This window comes from Eptesicus fuscus, chromosome 9 (assembly GCF_027574615.1).
Source record: "Eptesicus fuscus isolate TK198812 chromosome 9, DD_ASM_mEF_20220401, whole genome shotgun sequence".
NCBI lineage: Eukaryota > Metazoa > Chordata > Mammalia > Chiroptera > Vespertilionidae > Eptesicus > Eptesicus fuscus.
In genome coordinates, this window is record NC_072481.1 from 33,230,671 (window position 1) to 33,253,411 (window position 22,741).

At 42.4% G+C, this 22,741-nt stretch overlaps 1 protein-coding gene across 1 annotated transcript in view; it reads right to left on the minus strand.

Moving 5' to 3' along the window:
• ZFYVE9 (zinc finger FYVE-type containing 9) overlaps nt 1-22,741 on the minus strand; it is a 133,990-nt gene that overhangs the window by 1,398 nt on the left and 109,851 nt on the right. The window contains exons 14-18 of the mRNA XM_054720563.1: nt 13,281-13,431; nt 9,373-9,453; nt 8,528-8,690; nt 5,201-5,306; nt 3,021-3,197 (exon numbers count right to left, since the gene is read on the minus strand). Coding sequence (XP_054576538.1) covers nt 3,021-3,197; nt 5,201-5,306; nt 8,528-8,690; nt 9,373-9,453; nt 13,281-13,431 — 678 coding nt within the window. The remainder of the gene's footprint in view (nt 1-3,020; nt 3,198-5,200; nt 5,307-8,527; nt 8,691-9,372; nt 9,454-13,280; nt 13,432-22,741) is intronic.

The window sequence follows — 22,741 nt, forward strand, 5'->3', positions numbered from 1 at the left end:
GTGCCACAAACTACACACATAAGACTGCAAATTTAACCAATAAATGTGTGTGTTCTGGCGGCTACAATGACTGGCCGTTACCCCATCTCTCTTCCTCTCCTCAGGCCTCCCTAGAGACACAACAATATTCAAATTAGGCCAATTAATAACCCCTACAATGCCTTCTAAATGTTCGAGTAGAGGGAGGAGTCTCACATCTTTCACTTTAAACCAAAAGCTAGAAATGAACAAGTGAAGAAAGCACAGCCAAAGCTCAGAGAGGCCCAAAGCTAGGCCTCTTGCACCATACAGTCACGCTGTGAATGCAAAGGAAAAGTTCTTGAAGGAAGTTAAAGATGCTACGCCAGTGAATACCAATGCTAAAGTGAAGCAGCCTTATTGCCGATATGGAGAAAGTTTTAATGGTCTGAATAGTAGATCAAACCAGCCACAATATTCCCTTAAGCCAAAGCCTAATCCAGAGCAAGGCCCCAATTCTTCAATTCTTTGGCAGCTGAGAGAGGCGAGGAAGCAGCAAAAAAAAAGTTGGAAGCTAACAGGTTGGTTTATGAGGTTTACGGAAAAGCAGCTATCTCCATAACAAAGTTTAAGGTGAAGCAGTAAGTAATGTTGCAAATTATCCAGAAGATCTAGCTAAGATGATTAGTGAAGGTGGCTACATTCAATGGAGACAAAACAGCCTTGTATTGGAAGAACATGCCATCTGGGGCTCCCATAGCTAGAGAGAAGTCAATGTCTGGCTTCAGAGGGCAGGGCCGTGAGCTGGTGACTACGTTGAAGCCAGTGCTCATTTACCATTCCGAAAATGCTAGGGTCCTTAACAATTATGCTAAACGTACTTTGCCTGTGGAACAACAAAGTCTGGCTAACAATATATCTGTTTACTGAGTATTTTAAGCCCACTGTCTAGACCTACTACTCAGAAAGACTCCTTTTAAAATATTACTGCTCACTGACAATGTATCTGGTCACCCAAGAGCTCTGATGGCGATGTACATGGATTAATGTTTTAATGTCTGCTAACACATCCATTATGGGTCAAGAAGTAATTTAGACTTTCAAGTCTTACTTTTTAAGAAATACATTTTGTATCTGCCATAGATAAGAGACTACTTTGATGGATCTGGACAAAGGAAATTGAAAACCTTCTGGAAAGAATTCACCATTCTAAGTGCCATTAAGAACATTTGTGATTCATGTAAACAGGTCAAAATATCAACATTAACAGGAGTTTTGGAAGAAGTTGATTCCAACCCTCATGCATGACTTTGAGGAGTTTAGTGGAGGAAATAACTGCAGATGTGGTGGAAACAACAAGACACCTAGATTAGAAGTGGTGCCTGAGGGGTGACTGAACTGCTGCAATTTCATGATAAAACTTTAATGGATGAGGAGTTGCTTCTTATGCAAAGAAAGTAATCTACTCCTGGTGTGAAAACGTGAAAGGCAACAAAGGATTTAGAGTATTTCATAAACTTAGTTAATGAAGCAGTGACAGGGTCTGACAGGACTGACTCCAACTCTGAAAGTAGTTTTGTGGGTAAAATGCTATCAAACAGTATCACACATTACAGAGAAATCGTTCGTGAAAGGAAGTCAATCATCAAGCTTCGTTATCTTATTTTTAAGAAATTGCCACATCCACCAATCTTCAGCAGCCCCCTCCCTGAACAGTTAGTAGCCATCAACACTGAGTCAAGACCCTCCAGCAGCAAAAAGATTATGACTCGCTGAAAGAATTTTTTATCAATAAAGTATTTTTTATATTTTTATTGATTTCAGAGAGGAAGGGAGAGAGAGAGAAACATCAATGATGAGAGAGAATCATTGATTGGCTGCCTCCTGCACACCCCCTACTAGGGATCAAGCCTCAAACCCGGGCATGTGCCCTTGACTGGAATCAAAACTGGGACCCTTCAGTCCTTAGTCTGACGCTCTATCCATGGAGCCAAACCAGCGAGGGCAATAAAGTACTTTTTAAGTAAGGTGTGCACATTGATTTTAGACATAATACTACTGAACACTTAACAGACTACAGTAGTGTAAAAGCACTGGGAAACAAAGTTCATGTGACTTGCTTTATTGCAATAGTCACTTATTGCTGTCGTCTGGAGTGGAACCCACAATATATCTGAGGTATGTCTTGTAGAGAGATTAGATGCTAGGCCATGGGAGAGAGGCAATGGGACAAGGGACTCGGGGGGGGGGGGGGGGGGGGCCGGGGGGCACATGTGCTAAGAATGTAATATTGCTGCCTGGGTGGCGTGGCTCAGTGGTTGAGTGTCAACCTATGAACCAGGAGGTCATGGTTTGATTCCCAGTCAGGGCACAAGCCTGGGTTGTGGGCTCAATCCCCAGTGGGAGGGCCTGCAGGAGGCAGCCAATCAATGATTCTCTTTCATTATTGATGTTTCTAGCTCTCCCTCTCCAAAATCAATTAAAAAAAATTTTTTTAAATGGATTATTGCTACTAACAGCATACCAAAAACTCTGAATAAGAAAGGGAGAGAAGCTTGACCATAGGAGACCTGAGCTGACAGGGGAAATAGCTCAAGTCCCATCTACTAACAAACATGGAAATGTTCACAGTAAGAAAACTTTAAGGAGGGGGAGCTGCAGAGGCCAGTCAGTAGAGGCCTGCTGTGGTCAACAGGACAAAGGACAGCTGGGACCTGATCTCCTAAAGGGCAGAATGATTCCTGAAGGGTGGGACGGAGGAGTCTCAACGGGCAGCATCGATGTCATGCACACAGGGGTGGCAGGTCTTCACACAAACTTCTCCTAACTCTAGAGTCCTTGGAACATTTTCAGGTGAGGAAGCCAAAGTTCAAATGATTCAGAGTCTGATCAAACAGCACATCAAGGTGTATTTTTAATAGAGGGAGGGCCAGAATTCTACATCTGGTCAGACCCAGGGTCCAAAGAAATTCTGGGCTGATGCAGGGAAACTCACATATCAGAAAACAGAAACTGACCAGCTCCCAAGGCCAGCTTCAAAGGCTGCCTAAGGATCTCCTTACCTGATCTGAGTCCAGTGTCACACGAAGTCCCAGTTTAGTCATTCCATCTTCCTTCAGGAGCTTCAGGTGGGGACAGAGAGCAAGGCAAAAAGCCTTGGCGATGTGCTCGGTCAGCCGGCTATGATCTGCTGGATCACTTAGACAACTGTGCTGGTCGTCATTTTCTAGGAAAAACACCTGTTCCCCAAACGAAAGAGACTTAACCTTGTGCCCAGGAGATGTGGGAAGAAACAAGTACATCAGCTCACTGCGTGAGCACCCTGATCCGTGGAGATGTGCAAAAAGACCTGACAGGGTACCTCAAAGTCCCTGGGACAAAAGTGGGGCACTAACATCTTACATCCAAGAAACAATCTCAGTCTCTGAATCTATAAAATGGTAGCAGCAACCTGCCCATTTCTCTGGAAGCCATAGTCAGGGTCATCCTGGTACATTCTACTCAAAACCTGTATGTGGACGATTTTCTTAGGAACTGATCTTAGAATCTAAGAGAATGGCTCCTATAGCTTTTGTGACCCAAACCCTTCATATTACCGAGTACTTATAGAAGGGAGTGGATTCACCCAAGTGTACGTAAGTATTCAGAGACAGAGACAGGTAAGTCCAGAATCCAGGTCTTCTGTCTCTTACAGAGCTTTCGCCACCATACTAGTGTAGCTTCGCCTTTGCTGAGGCCAGAGCTATGCCAGTGTGCACGCACTGGGCACAGGGAGAACATAGCAAATTTGGAACCGAGAGACCTGAGTCCTAGTCACATGGAGGAAGGTGATGAACAAGTCCTTTGGCTTCTGAATGCCCAATCTGGCTTTATAAAATGGAAAGCACCTGTCCTCTCTAGTTACTATAAAAAATGATATATTAGCAAAATATGTTTATCTATACCAACCCCTAGCCTAGTGCTCAATAAGCTTATACTAAGAATACTAAGAGGAGTCAGCTCTGAAGCCCTGTGACGATGCACAGGTGAGAGTGCCAGCATGGAACGAGGGAAAGAGCTCTGGCATGGGAGTCAGGAGGCCCTGGCCTCTGCTCAGTAACTAGCATCAGGCAGGTCAGTCTCACAGCCTTTCAGAGCCTTTCTCATTATGCAAATTAATGGGTCGCCACCATGCCTCACTAGGTTACTAGGGATCAAAAAGGAGGAAACGGAGGTCAAACTATTTTATAAGCAATAGGAGTTTTATGTTCCAGTGTCTGAACTGCTCAAAATATGTCAAAGGAATAATCATAAAGCAAGCAGCTAAGACCACTGAGCTGTGTATGAAAACGCTGGACTTGGTATGAAGGACACATCACTTGGAACAACAGCTCAAGAACTGCAGAACCAGACTCTAGTCTCTGCTATCAGGAACCAGCTATGTGAACTTGGGTAAGGCACTTGGCCTCTCCTGCCTCGTGTGTAAAAGAGAAAAGCTAGAAATCACAGAACTTTAAAAAAATTACTTCTAAAGTTGCAAGGGATCTTAGAGATCTTTAACTTAATAGTGTATTTTATAGATAAGTATAAATAAGGTTCAAAACAAATTGGGAGACCTAGCACCCATCTGTTTATTCTCAGAGAGTAAACTCTGGTTTGTCTGAGATGCACACACAGGTTCTCTGCCCTGCTCCTCTTGCCCCAGGTCAGCCTCTAATACAGCTTTCAAGTTCAGGGACAACACAGTGGGAAAGAGCTTAGGAACTGCCCAGATCTGGGTTTGAATCAGGACTCTGACATTACTTATTTGCCATGTAAGCTTGGACAAGCTACTCAGTCTTCAAACTTTAGCTTTCTTTTGTTCTTTTTAAATTATAGTTGACACACTAGTTTTCTATTGATGAAATGTGTTAATTCCTAAAGACCATGTTATCTAAGATAGTTTGACTGGGAGTGCAGCCTAACTAGCCCAGCTTTCTGAATCATAGAGCAAAGGTGATGTGTACCACTCAGAGATGCAGCCTTCGTGAATTCCAATGCAAACAAACCCTAACAGCTGTGCACAGGCAGGAGCAGACATCAGTGCTGCGGCCTGCACTTGGTGGCATTTCTTACTGGTGAGCTAAGACAGACCAGTGGGAACTGCAGTATAGAAGACAGACTTTTTTTTTCTTATCCTCCAGCATCAGGCCAGAATGTGTCTCTGGACCTAGCAAAAGTTGTGCTCAAAGCGGGTCAAGAATGCCAAGTTTTATTTCCTTACCTCTGTCCATCTGATGACTTTTCCATTTGCTTTATACTCTGACCCATGGAATATCTTCACACTTGTTATAGACTCCATTAACTTCCCATCTATGGGACTTATGACACTAAAATAGAGGGAAAGAAAAGAGATGGAAGCAGCTCTGGAAGTCAGAAGAGCCACTTCTCTTATCAAATCTTGACACCGGGCACCTTGCCAAACACATCTGATCAACATATCATAGCAAGAAGCCACTACACAAACATGTATGAATAGAGTGCTCATGGGAAGGGCTCACTAAAATAATTCAAAGAACACACATACAAAGGACTCATGATTCCAGGAGCTGGTTATTTTAATACGAAGAACTGTTTACTCAAACCTGCTCTCTTCTTGCAGCATTCCTTCCTTCAGTGAATGCACAGCCGCCCCGCCCCTCAATTTTGCTCTCCCCTCTGCTCTGTCACAGCACTCTGCTCCTGACTATAATACACCCATCACGTTATACTCACCATACATTTTGTGTATCCGTCTTACAAATGAACTTCTGAAGGGGAGGAATATGATATACTCACCTTTGTGTGCTATATTCTCAGTTCGGACACAGTACTTGGAACATAGGAGTTTAATAAATGTTTGTTGATTAAAAGAATTATTTAACTGAGTATATTCATTATCACAGTGCTGATGTGAACTGGTGAACAAGTATCTGTTTTATTTATCACAACAAATTCCCTTTGGTGCTAAATTATCATTCCTAGATTCCTGAATAGAAAGGCCCACATTTTATAGTCATTTCCTCTCCAAAATATAACAAGTACAAATAACTGGAGATAAATAACACACTCATTGGTGATAAGGTTTATCAATGGAATCACAAATATTCCAAATAACACACTCATTGGTGATAAGGTTTATCAATGGAATCACAAAGATTCCAAACTCTTCCTAACAATTTTCAAACCTGTTTATGTTTTTCAACCTCTACATATTTAAGATGAAATTTAACTTAAACTTCAATATCAGGGATTCACTTCATTCACTTGATTATTTAAACAATGTTAAGTTTAATTGCTAATTCATCAGAAAGAACACTCTTAGTTGATGAGTACTCTTTTGAGAGAGGGTACCCAGACAGAGGGACAAACTGGAAAATGTTCCATTTGTACAAACTAAACTCCCGAGTTCCAGAGTCTCCGTGACTAGTTCTTGTCCTGTTTCCTAAGATGCTGCCAATGGCATTTGTTGTAGAAAGAGGCCACCTGCTTGTTTTTAGTTACCAATATGTATGGCATCAGATTTTCAGATGATCAATTTTTTGGTCCTAATAATCATGTTCATTTCCAACTGTAGTGGAGAATTAAACAAACTGATTTTGAAATTAAATTTGCCAGTGAAGTACAGGAAGATAAAGGGTTATTTGTAAAACAGTCAAATGCACTCAACGATTTAGAAATTGCTTCCTTCTGTTCAGTAAGTTTTTGTGCCATGCTGTAAATGCCCTCTATCTACCTTTGGGTCTGCTATTCCCGCTGACTGGAATGCCTCCTCTACCAGAGCTATGTGGCAAATACCCACTCATCCTACCAGATTCAGCTAGAGCAGCAGCTATTTCTCTATGGAGTCATTCTTGAATGCTGACCTACCACCTCTGCCAAGCTTCCGCTTTCCTTTTTTTAATCTTCACTGCATCCTACAGTGTTTTCTATGAGCATTTTCCATACTTCGATGCACTTCGATTAGGTATAGGGCCTGAGATACAGGCGACTCCGAGGTTTGGGCCTGAACCTTCCGAACAAGAGCTGCCCTGACTGGGACAGAGGACAGCACCTGCAGCCCAGGAGGCGATCCTCGCCTGCCACTCCCTCGCTTCGTGCAGGCAGTTATAGTCTCTTGGTGCTTCCTTACTCCTCTGTGATACTGGAATGACACCAGTTCTATCAAATTAACTATTTCAAAATGAGACTAAGCCACTTATCAACTGGAACCACGTGTAATTCATTTTTGTATCTCCACACGTGGAATTATTATTGCCTAAAGGATAGATGGGTGGATGGATAGACAGTGGATGGGAGAAAGCTTAATGAGGTATAATATACTAATTTATTCAATCAATTTTTAAAGTACCTGCTAGGTACCAGACAGTGCTTTTGGTGCTGGTAATATACTGGTAGCAGTAAATAAACCAGACAAAAGTCCCTGTCCTCATGGAGCTTACATCCCAGGGACAATAAGTAAAAATTTTTGTCTGTTAGAAACTTATAAGTGCACTTAGAACTATTCTGCACAGAAGGGGGATAGGAATTGGGGGGTGGGAGGGAAGAAATGTGTACGACAGAGTTATTATTTAGGTAGGTTGGCCACAGAAGGCCTTACCGAGAAAGTTACCTACATTTTAGAAAATTCTGAAGGCAGTGAGGGAGTGACTCAGGTGGCTACCCAGGGGCAAAGTATAAGCTGAGAGAACAGCAAGTGCCAGGACAGAAGTATAGTTGCCATGTCCCCACAAGAAGGCAGGTGTTGCTTCTGAGAAGTAAGAGTGGGGCAGAGGGATGCAGACTGTGTAAGGCCTTAGAGGTCGCAAAGACTTTGGTTTTGACCCTGAATGATAATGGAAGTCAGTGGTGGGTTTTGAGCAGAGGAGCAACTCTGTAGAATTAGAAACAGATTAGGCTGGGAAGAGGGAACAGGCCAAGACTAGAAACAAAGAAACCAATTAGGAGGCTACTGCAATAATGCAGACCAAACAATGGTGGCCTGAACTGGGATGATGGCGGTTTAGGTAGGAAGAAGCAGTAATAAGAGTCTATGATGTATTCTGAAGTAAAGCTAACAGCATTTACAGTTAGATTAGGTATAGGGCCTGAGATACAGGCGACTCCGAGGTTTGGGCCTGAACCTTCCGAACAAGAGCTGCCCTGACTGGGACAGAGGACAGCACCTGCAGCCCAGGAGGCGATCCTCGCCTGCCACTCCCTCGCTTCGTGCAGGCAGTTATAGTCTCTTGGTGCTTCCTTACTCCTCTGTGATACTGGAATGACACCAGTTCTATCAAATTAAACAATATTAGTAAAAGTGCTTTGCAAACCATACAAGGCTTAGGCATTACTATTATCTCAATAACTTGAAATTGTTTTGTAAAACAGTCAAAGTTTCCTCCCTTCAAAAATATGCACAGAAACTCCTTCAGAAATGAAGCCAAGAAGCCAGGAATTTAAAATTCTATGTGGTGTCTACCAAAGCAGTCTCTCAGGCAGGGCTTCCAGGGAAGTTATAACACATCAGTGCAGACAGACCCAGAGCCCAGCAGTAACTACATGCCTCAAGGGGGGAGTTTGCTGCCTTTACCCCTTGTTGACGTTCTTGTCGTCATCCACCCACTGGATGTGGATGTGCTCCTGGGGGTCCTCGGCATCTGCCTTGCCACAGGTGATGGTGAAGTCCTTCATCTCTCGCAGCGCCTGCCTCAAGGCATCCATGTTCTCTGCAGTGATCTGGACCATGACGCCATCTGCGAATCAGCACAAGACAATACCGATGAAAACAATGAAAAGCCAGGGAGAGGGGCAGTGAGAAACGGACCTGGAACCTAGCAAACCCCTCTAAATTAAATGTGAAACTGCTCTCTAGAGCGGACAGACACAAGCAGGTGGTGTGCTCTGAGCTGAGCTCTTCCTTACTGAAAGTGCTATGAGGAGCGAGTGCCGAGATGTGTTCTGTTTAAAACACTTGCCTGTTGATTTCACTTCAGACAGAACAGAGTTTCTCCTTATCCCAAATGATTGCAACATTCCTGTGGGTAACAGGGACTGAACTTCATCCACAAGTTTACAGATTTGCACCCAATGATATATTTAAACTTAGACTATGTCTCCTTATCCCAAAGCTCTGAAAGGCCATCTCTTAAGTAACTAGTGCCATTCCATACACATTTATTCCCTTCCAACCCCCCTTCTGTGCAGTGTAGTTCTAAGACCACTGTCCCGCAGTATCTCTACCACGTACTTCCTTCTTTGGAGAACTAACCACTATTATGACAGTTTTAAGTAGCTGAAGAGTGAGATGCTACTGAATAAATAATGAGTCCAGAACTCTATGGCAAAAATGTCAAAGCTTCCTTTAGTATCCTTTGCTTTTCAGTTGTACAAATAGGACTGAACTACTGTATGTGCAGTAAGTAACTCATTCTTTACCTTCCACAATACTGGACTTGGCAAGATAGCCTGAAGAGGATTTCAGAGCGCCACTGAACACAAAGAAACTGGCACCAGTCACTAAAACAACAAAAGAAATCTTTAGTAAAGATAGACCCTGAGATTGAGAGACAGAGAACAATAATAAAATATTTAGTCATTGGGAACTCCAACCATCCAGAAGACAAGAAACACCAACTCTATACACCATAATATACAAGTAACCAATGATTCTGATGCTTATGATAGGCTGCGAATGAGATTTTAAGATACACGCTCCCACCCAGCCAGTGTGGCTCAGTAGTTGAGTGTCGACCTATGAACCAGGAGCTCCTGGTTCAATTCCCCATCAGGGCACATGCCTGGGTTACGAGCTCAATCCCCAGTGTGGGGCATGCAGGAGACAGCCAGTCAGTGATTCTCTCTCATCAATGATGTTTCTCTCTCTCTCTCCCTCTTCCTTCCTCTCTGAAATCAATAAAAAAAATATATATTTTTAAAAATATACATGCTCCCATTTTGTTTTGTTCTTCCTATAATTGAGAACCAAAGAATTTTACAGGCAGAGGAATCTTGGTGGTCAAGTCCTGGGCTTGGACTGAAGCCTGTTTTTCTAAATAAAATTATATTGGAACACAGCCATGTCGATTCGTATACACATTGTCTATGGCAGTTTTTGAAATATGATGTCACAGAGTAGTTGACAACAAAGACTGCAGGCCTGCAAAGCCTAAAATATACAGAAAAAGTCTTCTGACCCCTGATCTAAATTCACTGGTTTCTAGGTGTGTGTTTAGGTCAAATATATTTTGAATATTGAGATATGGTTGCCAACTATTTTATTTATGAAGTGGAGCTATTAAAAACACAAGCACCTATTTGAAAGACAAACACCTGATACCACTGACTCTTCATAAAAGAAAGGATATTTAATACATTTAGGTTTATGAAAACTTCTCTACACTCTTTTTCTCCACATCTTAAATTGTACTGAGCTGTTCCAGCTCCCTACTCACTGGCCCCCAGTATTTCTTTTTTTTAAAATATATTTTATTGATTTTTTACAGAGAGGAAAGGAGAGGGATAGAGAGCCAGAAACATTGATGAGAGAGAAACATCGATTCAGCTGCCTCCTGCACACTCCCTACTGGGGATGTGCCTGCAACCAAGGTACATGCCCTTGACCGGAATCGAACCTGGAACCCTTCAGTCCGCAGGGCGACGCTCTATCCACTGAGCCAAACGGGCTAGGGCGGCCCCCAGTATTTCTAATGGGTAGGTCATCCAGCCTTTATCGAGGCTCCTACTGACAAGGAGCCCACAACAGCACACGGCAGTCCATTCTACTTCTGGGTAACTCTCCGTGTTCTAGAGAGTGCTCTCAAATTGAGCTAAATCTAGATCCTTAATACTTTCATGCAGTGGTGCTGGTTTTGGCCTTTTGTAGCTATTCAGAATAAGTTGAATCTTATTTCCACATAACAGAAAACCTTAAAAATAGAGATAGCTATTTGTACTTTTTCAAGTAAAACATTTATACTTCAGTAAGGATGTCTTCCTTTGACCTAGTTCCCAGATTTTTCAGAGGCCTTGAATCATCCTCTGAAGATCTACCAGTTTTACCAATGGACATCATCAATTACATTAATGATATCCAGAACTTATTAAATATTCTGAGTAAGATTTGACTAACAGGGAGCACTGTGGACTTATCACCTACCTTATTTTGGATATGGTATTTGAATATATATGTGCTAAATACCTTTTATACCTTTACTAACTAAATAACTCATTTTAAATATATATTAAAGAAAGTGACCTACAGTATGTCTTCTAGAGAAGTGTTTCATAAAGCATACTAAAGAAAGCAAGTTTTAGGAGATATTCTGAGGGGAAAGAGACTTATGGTCAAATAAATTTAGGAAAGGCTACACACTACCCTCCTTTTGGAATCATAATACACATCGGCTCATTAAAGCCTCTAAAAAGAACGGTAGTAAAAAAATCTGCTAAAACTGGTTTAACTTGGGATTTCTCAGTTTAATGTATTAAGCAAGACTTTCATCTATTTATATGAATACTAGAGGCCTGGTGCACAAAATTCGTGCATTTGGGGGAGGGGCCCCTCAGCCCAGCCTGCACCCTCTCCAATCCCTCTCACAATCCAGGACTGCTGGCTCCTAACTGCTCACCTGCCTGCCTGCCTAATTGCCCCTAACTGCCCCCCCTGCCAGCCTGATCACCCCTAACTGCCTCTGCCTGCTGGCCTGATGGCACCTAACTGCCCCCCTGCTGGCCTGGTCGCCCCCAACTGCCCCCCCGCCAGCCTGGTTGCCCCCAATTTCCCCCCTGCTGACCTGGTCACCCCCAACTGCCCCCACGGCCGGCTTGGTCCCCCCCCTGCTGACCTGGTCGCCCCATGCAGCCTGCTGTTCAGTTGTTTGGTCGTCCCTCACTAACTACCCTGCCAGCCTTGTCGCCCCACGCAGCCTGTGTTCGGTTGTCCATCTGGTTGTTTTGGTCGTGGCGGCCCCTGGCTTTTTATATATTAGGATGTTTTAAAACCACAGAACCTGATAAGACACTTGAGAAAATGTCACACTGAGCAGTGATTCTTAGATTCTAATGTGTATTTGAATTGCACAGGGATTGTGTTAAAATGCAAATTCTGATTTAGCAGATCTGGGTGTGGATTCCTCATTTCTAACAATCTCCTAAGTGACGAGACCACAATCCAGGTGCCACTGAACCTAGAAACCTTCCTTCCTGTCGACCTACTCACTAATATTCTTTGAGTGTGGTCATTCAACAAACCCCAATCTAAATATATTTTCACCGTGGGACCTAGCTTCCTACCTTCAGATATCAATGCTGGCCCTGTCAATATCCTGAGGCAATACTTTTTTATTTATTTTATTTTTTTTATTATTATTATTTTTTAATTTCTTTATTGATTAAGGTGTCACATATTTGTCCTCATCCCCCCATTCCCATCCCACACCCCTCCCCAAAGATGCCCCAACCCCCTGTTGAACTTAACCATTGGATAGGCTCATATGCATGCACATAAGTCCTTTGGTTGATCTCTCCGCCTTCCCCCCAACCTCCCCTATCCTCCCTCTGAGGCCCGCTAGTCCGATCGATGCCTCCTTGTTTCTGGTTCCGTTCTTGTTCATCAGTCTATGTTGTTCATCATTTCCCCTAGATGAGCGAGATCATGTGTCCCTAGAGATATACTTATAAGAACTGAATGTGAGACGAGCAATAATAGTTATGCTGACAGGCAAATGAATCAGTCTGCAGTGAGTTTCTTTCTGGACCAACAGTTCTTTAGAGACCCAATTTCAATGTCCACCAGTTCCTTATGTGTACATGTCAGCACTGACCCCTCAGCTCTGGATGGTGGACAAATGGTGGTAACGTAGGTCTGACTCCCTCTGGTTTGGTCTCGGCCGGACCCAGGGGCACGGCTTCGCCCGGACTCAGGGGCACGTGGCCTCTCCCAGACCCAGGGGCGCGTGGCCTCACCTGGACCTAGGTGCGCGAGGCCTCACCCGGATCCAGGGACACATGGCCTCACCCGGACCCAGGGGCGCGTGGCCTCTCCCAGACCCAGGGGCGCGTGGCCTCACCCAGACCCGGGACCCAGCCTCACCCGGATCCAGGGACACATGGCCTGAGGCAATACTTTTGAATGTTCCCCTCAATAACAGAGATGCCATTTGCAATTCTGCGTCTGGCTACTGAAGAGCCAATGTAACCCTGGAAAATAAGCTTGGAAATGTTAATTTAATCAGGTTGTTTGTGGTCACCCTTCTAGAAAGTAAGTGTAATGGGGCTGAGATATCCAATCTCCAAGTCCAGTACAATCTTCCATTCTCATCATCTCCATCAGAACAATTACTCACCCTTCCTGGGCTGGTTGTGAATACTGATGGCCTGGGTCTGATAGTTTCCATCATCATTCTGTACACACACAAGATGAGAGTCTGCCTTCTCATTGAAGCAGGCACCTCCTGCCAGGACATGCTCATTAGACTTGTTCATGGCTTTCATCACCTGTAACCAAAAAAGAGAGTTAGCTTTCTTCTCTGCCAAGAATGGGCTTTTTTTTTTTTTTTTTTTGGGGGGGGGTCTGATATGGCATAACTCCTTCACCTTCTCAAAGACAAAACAGAATATTATTACTTACTAGGGGCCCAGTGCACAAAATTTGTGCACTGGGGAGGGGTCCCTCAGCCCAGCCTGCCCCCTCTCACATATTGAGAGCCTTCAGGGGATATCCTACTGATGCTTAGGCCCGCTCCCCGTTGGAAGTGGACCTAAGCCGCAGTCTGGCCTCCCTTTGCAGGAGGCGACTGGGCTGATCGGGGAAGGCGCCAGCCCCATCACCCCGCTGCTGCAGCCACTGCCAGTCACCGCAGCTGCCAAGATATTTTCATCAACACAGACTCCAGTCCCTTCACCATGAAAAAATGACAACTTTCTTTAGGCATTTTCAAGATGTGTCTTTCATAGGATATGACATTTCTTTCTTTTTCTTTTTATCCTCACCTGAGGATATGTTTCCACTGATTTTTTTCCCCTTCCCTCCGATCCCAGGCTCGGCCCCTGCCCAAGCCTAAAGTCTCCACCTGAGGCTTTAGGCTTGGGCAGGCTCTCCCCGCCCCCACCCCACTGATCGCCAGCTCGAGCTGCCCCAGACTTTAGGCTTGGGAAGGGGCCCCCCCCACCCTTCCAATGGCCAGCTGGGAGTGACCTGGGTGCCAAAGAGGTTCCTGAGACCCAGGTATGTATGCAAATTAACCGCCATCTTTGTTGGGTTAATTTGCATACCCACTCTGATTGGCTGTGTGGGCGTAGCAGAGGTATGGTCAATTTACATGTTTCTTTATTACTAGGTAAGATTACAGTGATAAAAGGGCTACCAAATAATGAAAACAGAGTGAAGGATCAGTCACTGTTAGCCCAAAAATCAACATACAAAAATTCCCTGTATAGTTTATAGGTGATTCATATTATAACTTAGGCATATGACACATTTTGCATTCTTTTGTCTTTTATTGCTTCACTGAACACAAGCAACTAAAATTAGTTTAGCTAACTACAGTAGTTTTCATTATTCAGTGGGTCCTCTGAAGATATTGAAATTCTAAGTCAAAAGAATGTCCCATATTGAAGTGTACCTGCCTTCTTTTTCCACATGCATACTAAGGAGTGAGGCCTTTCCTCTAAAAGATGTAAACTCTGCCCTAGCTGGTTTGGCTCAGTGGATAGAGCGTTGGCCTGTGAACTGAAAGGTCCCAGGTTCAATTCCGGTCAAGGGCACATGCCGGGGTTGTGGGTTTAATGCCCAGTGGGGGACTTGCAGGAGGCAGCCGATCCACCATGATTCTCTCTCATCATGGATGTTTCTATCTCCCTCTCCCTCTTCCTTCCTCTCTGAAATCAATAAAAATATATTTAATTTAAAAAAAGATGTAAATTCCATTATTTCTTAGTTTTACTAATTTATGCTTGACATCTTCAATGAGTCATTTACCAATATTTTGCTTTGTTCTTATCAAAATATTTTAAAAATTCTGAAGCTAACCTAAAAATTCACAGGCCACCATTTTGTGTCTAATAAACAAATCTGAGCTTATATTATCTTGATGCTGAACTCTGGCTTCTGGTTAAAAGAGGCTAATAATAATTTGTTTTTATTACCCATTTTTTCTTTCATGCCATCCCATTTGTCCAACTTTCTGATCCAATCCTTTAAAATGGCTTCAATCTTTTGAAAAACTTCCAAAATTTGTCTTTTGTTTTACTCCCCTATCCTTCTTATGTTATAAACTGCATTACCACAGTGTGAAAAACACCAGGTTAGTGTCTGGATACCTTTTATATTCCTGTATCAATACACTAAAAAAAAAACACACCTTACTGAGGTGAAATTTACATGACATAAAGTTAACCATTTTAAAGTGAGAAGTTCAGTGGTATTTAATACATTCAGTATATTGGGCAACCACCACCTTACCCAGTTCCAAATCAGTCCCATCACCTGAAGAAAAAACCCTTGTTTGTGAACCAGTGTCTCCTCACTCCCCCTCCAAACACCAATCCACACTCTGTCTCCACGCATTTATTTTGAATGGTTCATATCAATAGAACCTTACAATATGTGGCCATTATGTCTGGCTTTTTTCACTTAGAATAACGTTTTTGAAGCTCTTCCATGGTGTAACATGTATTCATTACTTCATTTCTTTTTATGGCTGAATAATATTTCATTATATATACAGTTGACCTTTGAACAACAGGGGGGTTACTGATCCCTTGTGCAGTCAAAAATACACCTATAACTTCTGACTCCCCCAAAACTTAACTACAGTCCCTTGGTATCCATGAGGGACTGATTCCAGGACCCCTATGAATAACAAAAATCTGTGGATGCTCAAGTAGAACAATGCTGACAGTTGGACCTCCACATTCACGGATACCAATTACAGATCAAAAATACTGTTTTGGATCTGCAGTTGGTTGAATCCTCAGATACGAAACTTGGAGATACAGAGGAATGACTATATTTATTTAAAAACTAGAGGCCCGATCCACGAAGATTCATGCAAGAATAAGCCTTCCTTCCCCTGGCTGCTGGCACCGCCTTCGCTCCGGCCCAGAGCCACCTTCCACCTCTCGCCTTGTCACGTCAGTTTGCATATTCCCTCCTTACTGGCTGTGGGCGCCACCATCTTTGTCATGGAGTTACGGTCAATTTGCATATTCCATCTTTATTAGATAGGATGCACATATAAATGGATCCCCATAGTTAAAACCTGTGTTGTTCAAGGATTAGATGTATATATACCACAATTGATTTACCCTTCCACCATGACCTTTGGGCTATGTCCACTTTTTTACTACCATGAATAGTGCTACTGTGAACATGTGTGTACATGTACTTGTTATGAGTTCCCGTTTTCAATTCTTTTTTTAAAATATATTTTTATTAATTTCAGAGAGGAAGGGAGAGGGAGAGAAGGCAGAAGCATCAATGATGAGAGAGAATCATTGACTGGCTGTCTTCTGCGTGCCCTCTACTGGAGATCAAGCCCACAACACAGGCATGTGCCCTTGACTGGAATCAAACCCAGGACTCTTCAGTCCTCAGTCTGATGCTCTAACCACTAAGCAAAACCAACTAAGGCTAAAATATAATTTAATTTAAAAAGCCATTGGAATTTTGGTAGGGCTTGCATTTAACCTGTAGATCACTTTAAGTAGTATTGACATCTTAATATTAAATTTTCCAATCTAAGAACATGAGATATCTTCCCATTTATTTAGGTCTCTTCTTTAAGTTCTTTTAGCAATGTTTTGTCGTTTCCAGGGTATAAGTCTTTTGCCTCCTTGGTTAAAATACAAGATATGATATGGCTTCACTTCATGTTTATAACTTTTGTAAAGTTAAAGTTTTAATATATTACTGTATCACTAGAGGCATCCAAACAATCTATATATATAAAAGCCTAAGCAACCAGTCGACCAGTTGACTGCTCAACCAGTCGCTATGACACACACTGATCACCAGGAGGCAGATGCTCAACACAGGAGCTGCCCCCTGGTGATCAGCTGACCAGGATAAGCAGGGCCAGGATGAGCGGGAGTGGCTCCTCCCCAGATCCCCACAGGCCATGCGGAGGGACCCCACCGGTGCATGAATCCATGGACCGGGCCTCTCGTAATTAAATATTTCCTTCACACTGACATTTATCAACCTCATTAGTCCAAACCACTTCTATCAGGGTTTTTTTAAATCATCACCCGAGGATATGTTTATTGATTTTAGAGAAAGAGGAAGGGAGAGAGAGAGAAACATTGATCAGTTGCCTCCCGTTATCCTCAACCTAGGTATGTGCCCTGACAGGGAATTGAACCCACAATCTTTTGGTGCATGGGATGACGCACCAACCGAGCCACCAGGCTAGGGCAAGGATTACCTTTAAGTAAGTCTTTGGCAAACAAGATAAAGTCAGATGGAAGATTCCTACTTAGAAAAGTCATCAGGGGCACATGCCTGGGTTGCGGGCTCAAGCCCCAGTGAGGGGCAATGCGGGAGGCAGTCAGTCAATGATTCTCTCATCACTGATGTTTCTATCTCTCTCTCCCTCTTCCTTCCTCTATGAAATCAATAAAAATATATATTTAAAAAGAAAAGTCAACACACTTTTTAAAGTAGGCTCTCATTTGTAATTTACATTTGTAAAATACGGAAGAAACTGATATAATCATATGTAGCAATTTAAAAGAATGTTATAGCCATCATTTCTTCTAAACCATTAGGCTAAAGAGGTTTCTAATTTTGTCTACACTAAGCAGATTAAGAAATATTTTCAATTCAGACATTCTGAATAAATAGGTAGGCTCTAAGAAGATAATTTCTCTGAATGTCAACTTCAAGTCCAATGAGATAAAAAGCTTCATATTTCTTTAGAAAGGAATAGATTTTTTTTCCCTCTTAAATCATTCATTTACACCGAGAGTATCCCAGATATTCAAAGGACCTTAGTGACCATAAGTAAACTTACACTTGCCATATGATGATTAATACAAATACCTGATTTCCCATTTTAGTTGTGCCTTTCCTCTGTTTTATCAATTCAAATTCTGGCCCAGCCGGCATTGCTCAGTGGTTAGAGCAGGGGGTCCTCAAACTTTTTAAACAGGGGGCCAGTTCACTGTCCCTCAGACCGTTGGAGGGCCGGACTATAGTTAAAAAAAAACTATGAACAAATTCCTATGCACGCTGCACATATCTTATTTTGAAGTAAAAAAACAGAACGGCAAAAACACCCACATGTGGCCCGCAGGCCGTAGTTTGAAGACGCCTGGGTTAGAGCGTAATTATCTCATATCTATCACTATCTGCACCAGAGTTCAAGACCTAATTGTCTCTTTTCTGGACATAATAACCATATAGCTGGTTTTTCCACTCTCCGTCTGTCAGTTCTGATTCATTCCACACACTAGTTACATAATTACCAAAGCGCAGCTCTGCTCAAGTCACAACTTCACCTTTTCCTCGACTCAAAATCATGAGCTTTCTATGTGCTGCTCTGGCCCCAAACCAGCTGTCTTGTTTCCTCTTGACTGTATCCTTATATGCAGGAATACTTCCTGATGCATTGCTGTTTCCCATCTGTGAGCTTTAGCATATACTATTACTTAGCCTACCTTTTCTTCTCCCATACCCAAGCACCTGACAAAGCTGCCCCCCAAACCAAAGCTTAGTAAAACGCCAATTCTTGCATGTAGCCTTCTTTAATTCCTATCAGACACCAATGTGACCACTCCCTTCTTTGAAATGCCATAGCACATTCTTCGTATTTCTTATATGGCATTATTCACATCCAGACTTGGGTTAAGATTAATAGCAAGGACTCAAGCCAGACTGTCTATATTTTAATCCTGGATTTGCTACTGTTGTGTGCTCTTGGGCAAGTTATTTTATTTCTCCATGTCCCACTTTTATCCTTTATCAAGTGACACAATAAAAGTAACTATTTCACACAATTATGAAGATTAAATAAGTATTTGTAAAGTGCTAGAACAGCACCAAGGACATAATAAGCACTGATTGTTAAATAAAATGTGTATGTTTCCTCCACCCTCAGTATAAAATTGTAAAGCAACCTTAGAGTCTGCAGCTAATAAGTCAACCCAGTACCTCTGAGATAATGGGATTCATACTCTTCCTAAGAGATCACAAATTGGTGACAATGACATACTGATAAAAGGAAGATAAATAACTGCTGTGATAACAGTATGTGCAAAATAGCAAACATCTACGGAGCACCAACCATGAGCTAGGCAGAGCTAACGCTATATGGGTCTTATCTTCAAAGAACCATTTTAAAATAACAGGTGAAGTAATACTTACGCCTTATTTTCTTGTATTTCCCACCACTGCAGTCTAACCATTTATGAAGATCATAAGAGCCAATTAAAGAATATAGTTCTAGAAATTACTGTGCTGGAGGGATATGTGAGTTGTTATACCTAATCCATCTCTGAATTATTAACATACCATGACTTTCAACTTCCTCTCTGAGATCACATGTTAAAAATGACAGTTGATGCCGAAACCGGTTTGGCTCAGTGGATAGAGCGTCGGCCTGCGGACTCAAGGGTCCCGGGTTCGATTCCGGTCGAGGGCATGTACCTTGGTTGCGGGCACATCCCCAGTGGGGGGTGTGCAAGAGGCAGCTGAATCGATGTTTCTCTCTCATCGATGTTTCTAACTCTCTATCCCTCTCTCTTCCTCTCTGTGGAAAATCAATAAAATATATTTTAAAAAAAATGACAGTTGATTTAGCCTTTTGATTTGAAGTAGAAAGGGCTTATGTAGGACAAGTTAAGTGGGTCTTGAGGAACAGCCATACAACTTGTACATAATGTGTAAGGCTTATTAGCACAGGGCCTTCCTCATGGCAGGTATTCAATAAATATTTGCTCCGTACATTGATTAGTAAACCATAAAAGCAGGGATGGATTTGGAGGGTTTGTCTTATTCATGGGATTGTACTGAGAATAACTGTTAACACAATTACAAATTTTTTTTGGTTCACTTATAACTGTAGTGTCACATAGGTTAGGTATCCAATAAAATAAGTTTTAATGATTTAATTCTATAAGCATTTATCAAGTGACAAGAACTTCAGGTAGGAAGGTCCATCACAGAGGCATGGAAATGTATGAAAGCAAACCACCACACCATGGACACAATGAAGAATGAAAGATAAACAGAGCAGGAAAGGGTTCATACTAATCAGCTATCCATGTTACATGTATAAAGAAAGCTGGGAAAACAGGGAAGAAAGAGTGACACTGGGACATGGAGAATTCTAGGGAAGTCTCTAGAGCGGACCATTTGAAGTGGCTTTGAAGTCAGGTAGAGGAAGAACACTTTGGATAAAGAGAAAAGCATGAGTGAAGAAACAGAAATAGAACGAAGAAGGGAACATAGCTGACTGATGAAGGAACAGGGGGAAAGGGGCAATATCCTTTCCTGGAGATATTTAGAAAAAATACAAATATTTATCTTAATAGTTAGCTGGAGTTCACTTGTGTCCAGAAGCTAGTACCCACCTTCCAGTTCTATGTGTCTACATATTAACTATGAACCTTGGCTCATTCATTTAGCAAATACTTATTGAGCATGGAATATGTACCAGGTACTGTGTTAGTACTTCATTTATTTAATAAATCCCTTCCTTCATAGAATTTAGATTCTTGTGTGTGTAAGGGGAAAAAACAAAAACAATAAATAAGATACATAAAATGTTAGACATTGATAAGTACTAAACAGAAAAATAAGGCAAGGAAGTAGGACCAGGAGGACTGGCCACTTGAAATAGGATAGTCAGCCCAGCCAGTGTTGCTCAGTGGTTCAGCATCAACCCATGAACCGGGAGGTCAGGGTTCGATTCCCGGTCAGGGCATATGTCCAGATTGCAGGCTTGATCCCCAGTAGGGGGTATGCAGGAGACAGCCAATCAATGATTCTTTCATCATTGATGTTTCTATCACCCTCTCTCCTTTCCTCACTTTGAAACTTAAAATAAATAAACAAACAAATAAATAATAGGACAGTCAGAAAAGGCCTTACTGAAAAGTGAGAGGAAAGCTATGGGATAATCTAAGGAAGAGCTTATAGGCATTTAGAACAGTGGGAACAATGGCCCTGGAGTGGTAGCATGCCTGGTAGTTTCAAGGAACATTAAAGACAGTGTGGCTGGAGCTGACTGACAGAAAAAGAAGAGGTGTATGAAATTAGGTTAGAGAAGTAACGGGTTAAGAAATACAAATAGTGGAACGGACTAAGGACTCCACCTTTTTTTTTTTTTTTAGGGCTTCACCTTTTATTCTGACTGGGATAAAAGATCTTTGGAGGGTACTGAGCAGAGGAGTGGTATGATCTGACTTAGGTTAAACAGGATCACTATGGCTATTGTGCTGAGACTAGACTGATGGGGGAACGGGTCCCAATGGGAAGACCATAGAAGGCTGCTGCACAAACCCAGGGCAGAGATGATGTTAACTTAGATCAAGATAGGTCCAAGGATTGAGAAATGGTTGGATTCTACATATATTTGGAAGGTAGAGCCAACAGAATTTCCTGAGAGATTAAACATGGGATATGAAAGAAAAGACAGATGATTCCCAAGTTTTGCGCCTGGTAACTGGAAGGACAGCACTGTCATTAACTTATGGAATGCTACATGAAGAGCAGGTTTTGAGGGAAGAGTAAGAGGTTAGAGTTGAACTTGCTAAGCTTGAGATGCCTACTCAAATAGAGCTGTCAAGTGGGCAGTAAGACACTCAAGTCCACAAAACAGGAGAGAGATTCAGGCAGGAGAACACTTAGAAGACATCAGCAGAGAGACAGTATTTAAGGCCAGAGGACTGGACAGATCACCAAGGAAATGGTCAGAGACAAATGAACTTAAAAGGACTAAGTTTTGGGTATTCTGAAGTGAGTGAGAGATGAACATAGATATTACAATTGTGAGAGATGGAAGATGCCTCAGGAGCCCAGGACTTCTTACTGTGCTTGAACATCTGAGATTAGAGCTGGTGGTTTCAAGACCAAAAGTGGCAGCAAGGTTGTGAGTGCTGGGAGTCAGGGAGAGTTAGGGATTTGGCTAGCAACAGTGTTCTGGAGCCACTGTTTATGGGGGAAGGGACAATCTTATTCTGAGCATGTGGTGTTCAGCAGTTACTTCCTGTTGCAGTCAGTGGAGGTACAACATCTAGGTATCCTTCTTGGGGATCCTTTTATTTTAATTTATACCTGTGGTTAAATATTGTCTTCCACATATAGCACAAGGAATAGCTAACCAACAGTAAATGGAATATCACTTCTATGTTCTATTTTGCATATTTCACCAACTCCTATTATTCTTTAAGAGGATTACCCATTCCTCCTCCCTAAGAGAAAAGAAATGTATAACACTCCTCAGATTTTAGGGCCATCTGCCGTGAGTATTGCACATAGAATATGGAATTCTAGGGATGCTTATAACAAGGAGGATTATCCCAGTTGGCAGTTAAACAAAAGTCTTTCTAAGAAAATGTTACTGAAACTGACAATTGAAAAATTAGCCCTGGCAGATTTGGCTCAGTGGATAGAGCGTTGGCCTGTGGACTGAAGGGTCCTGGGTTGGATTCCTGCCAAGGGCACATCTTTGGTTGCAGGCTCAATCTCTGGCCCCAGTTGGGGTGCATGCAGGAGGCAACCAATCAATGTGACTCTCTCACATCAATGTTTCTCTCTCTGTCTCTCCCTCTCCCTTTCACACTCTCTAAAAATCAATGGATA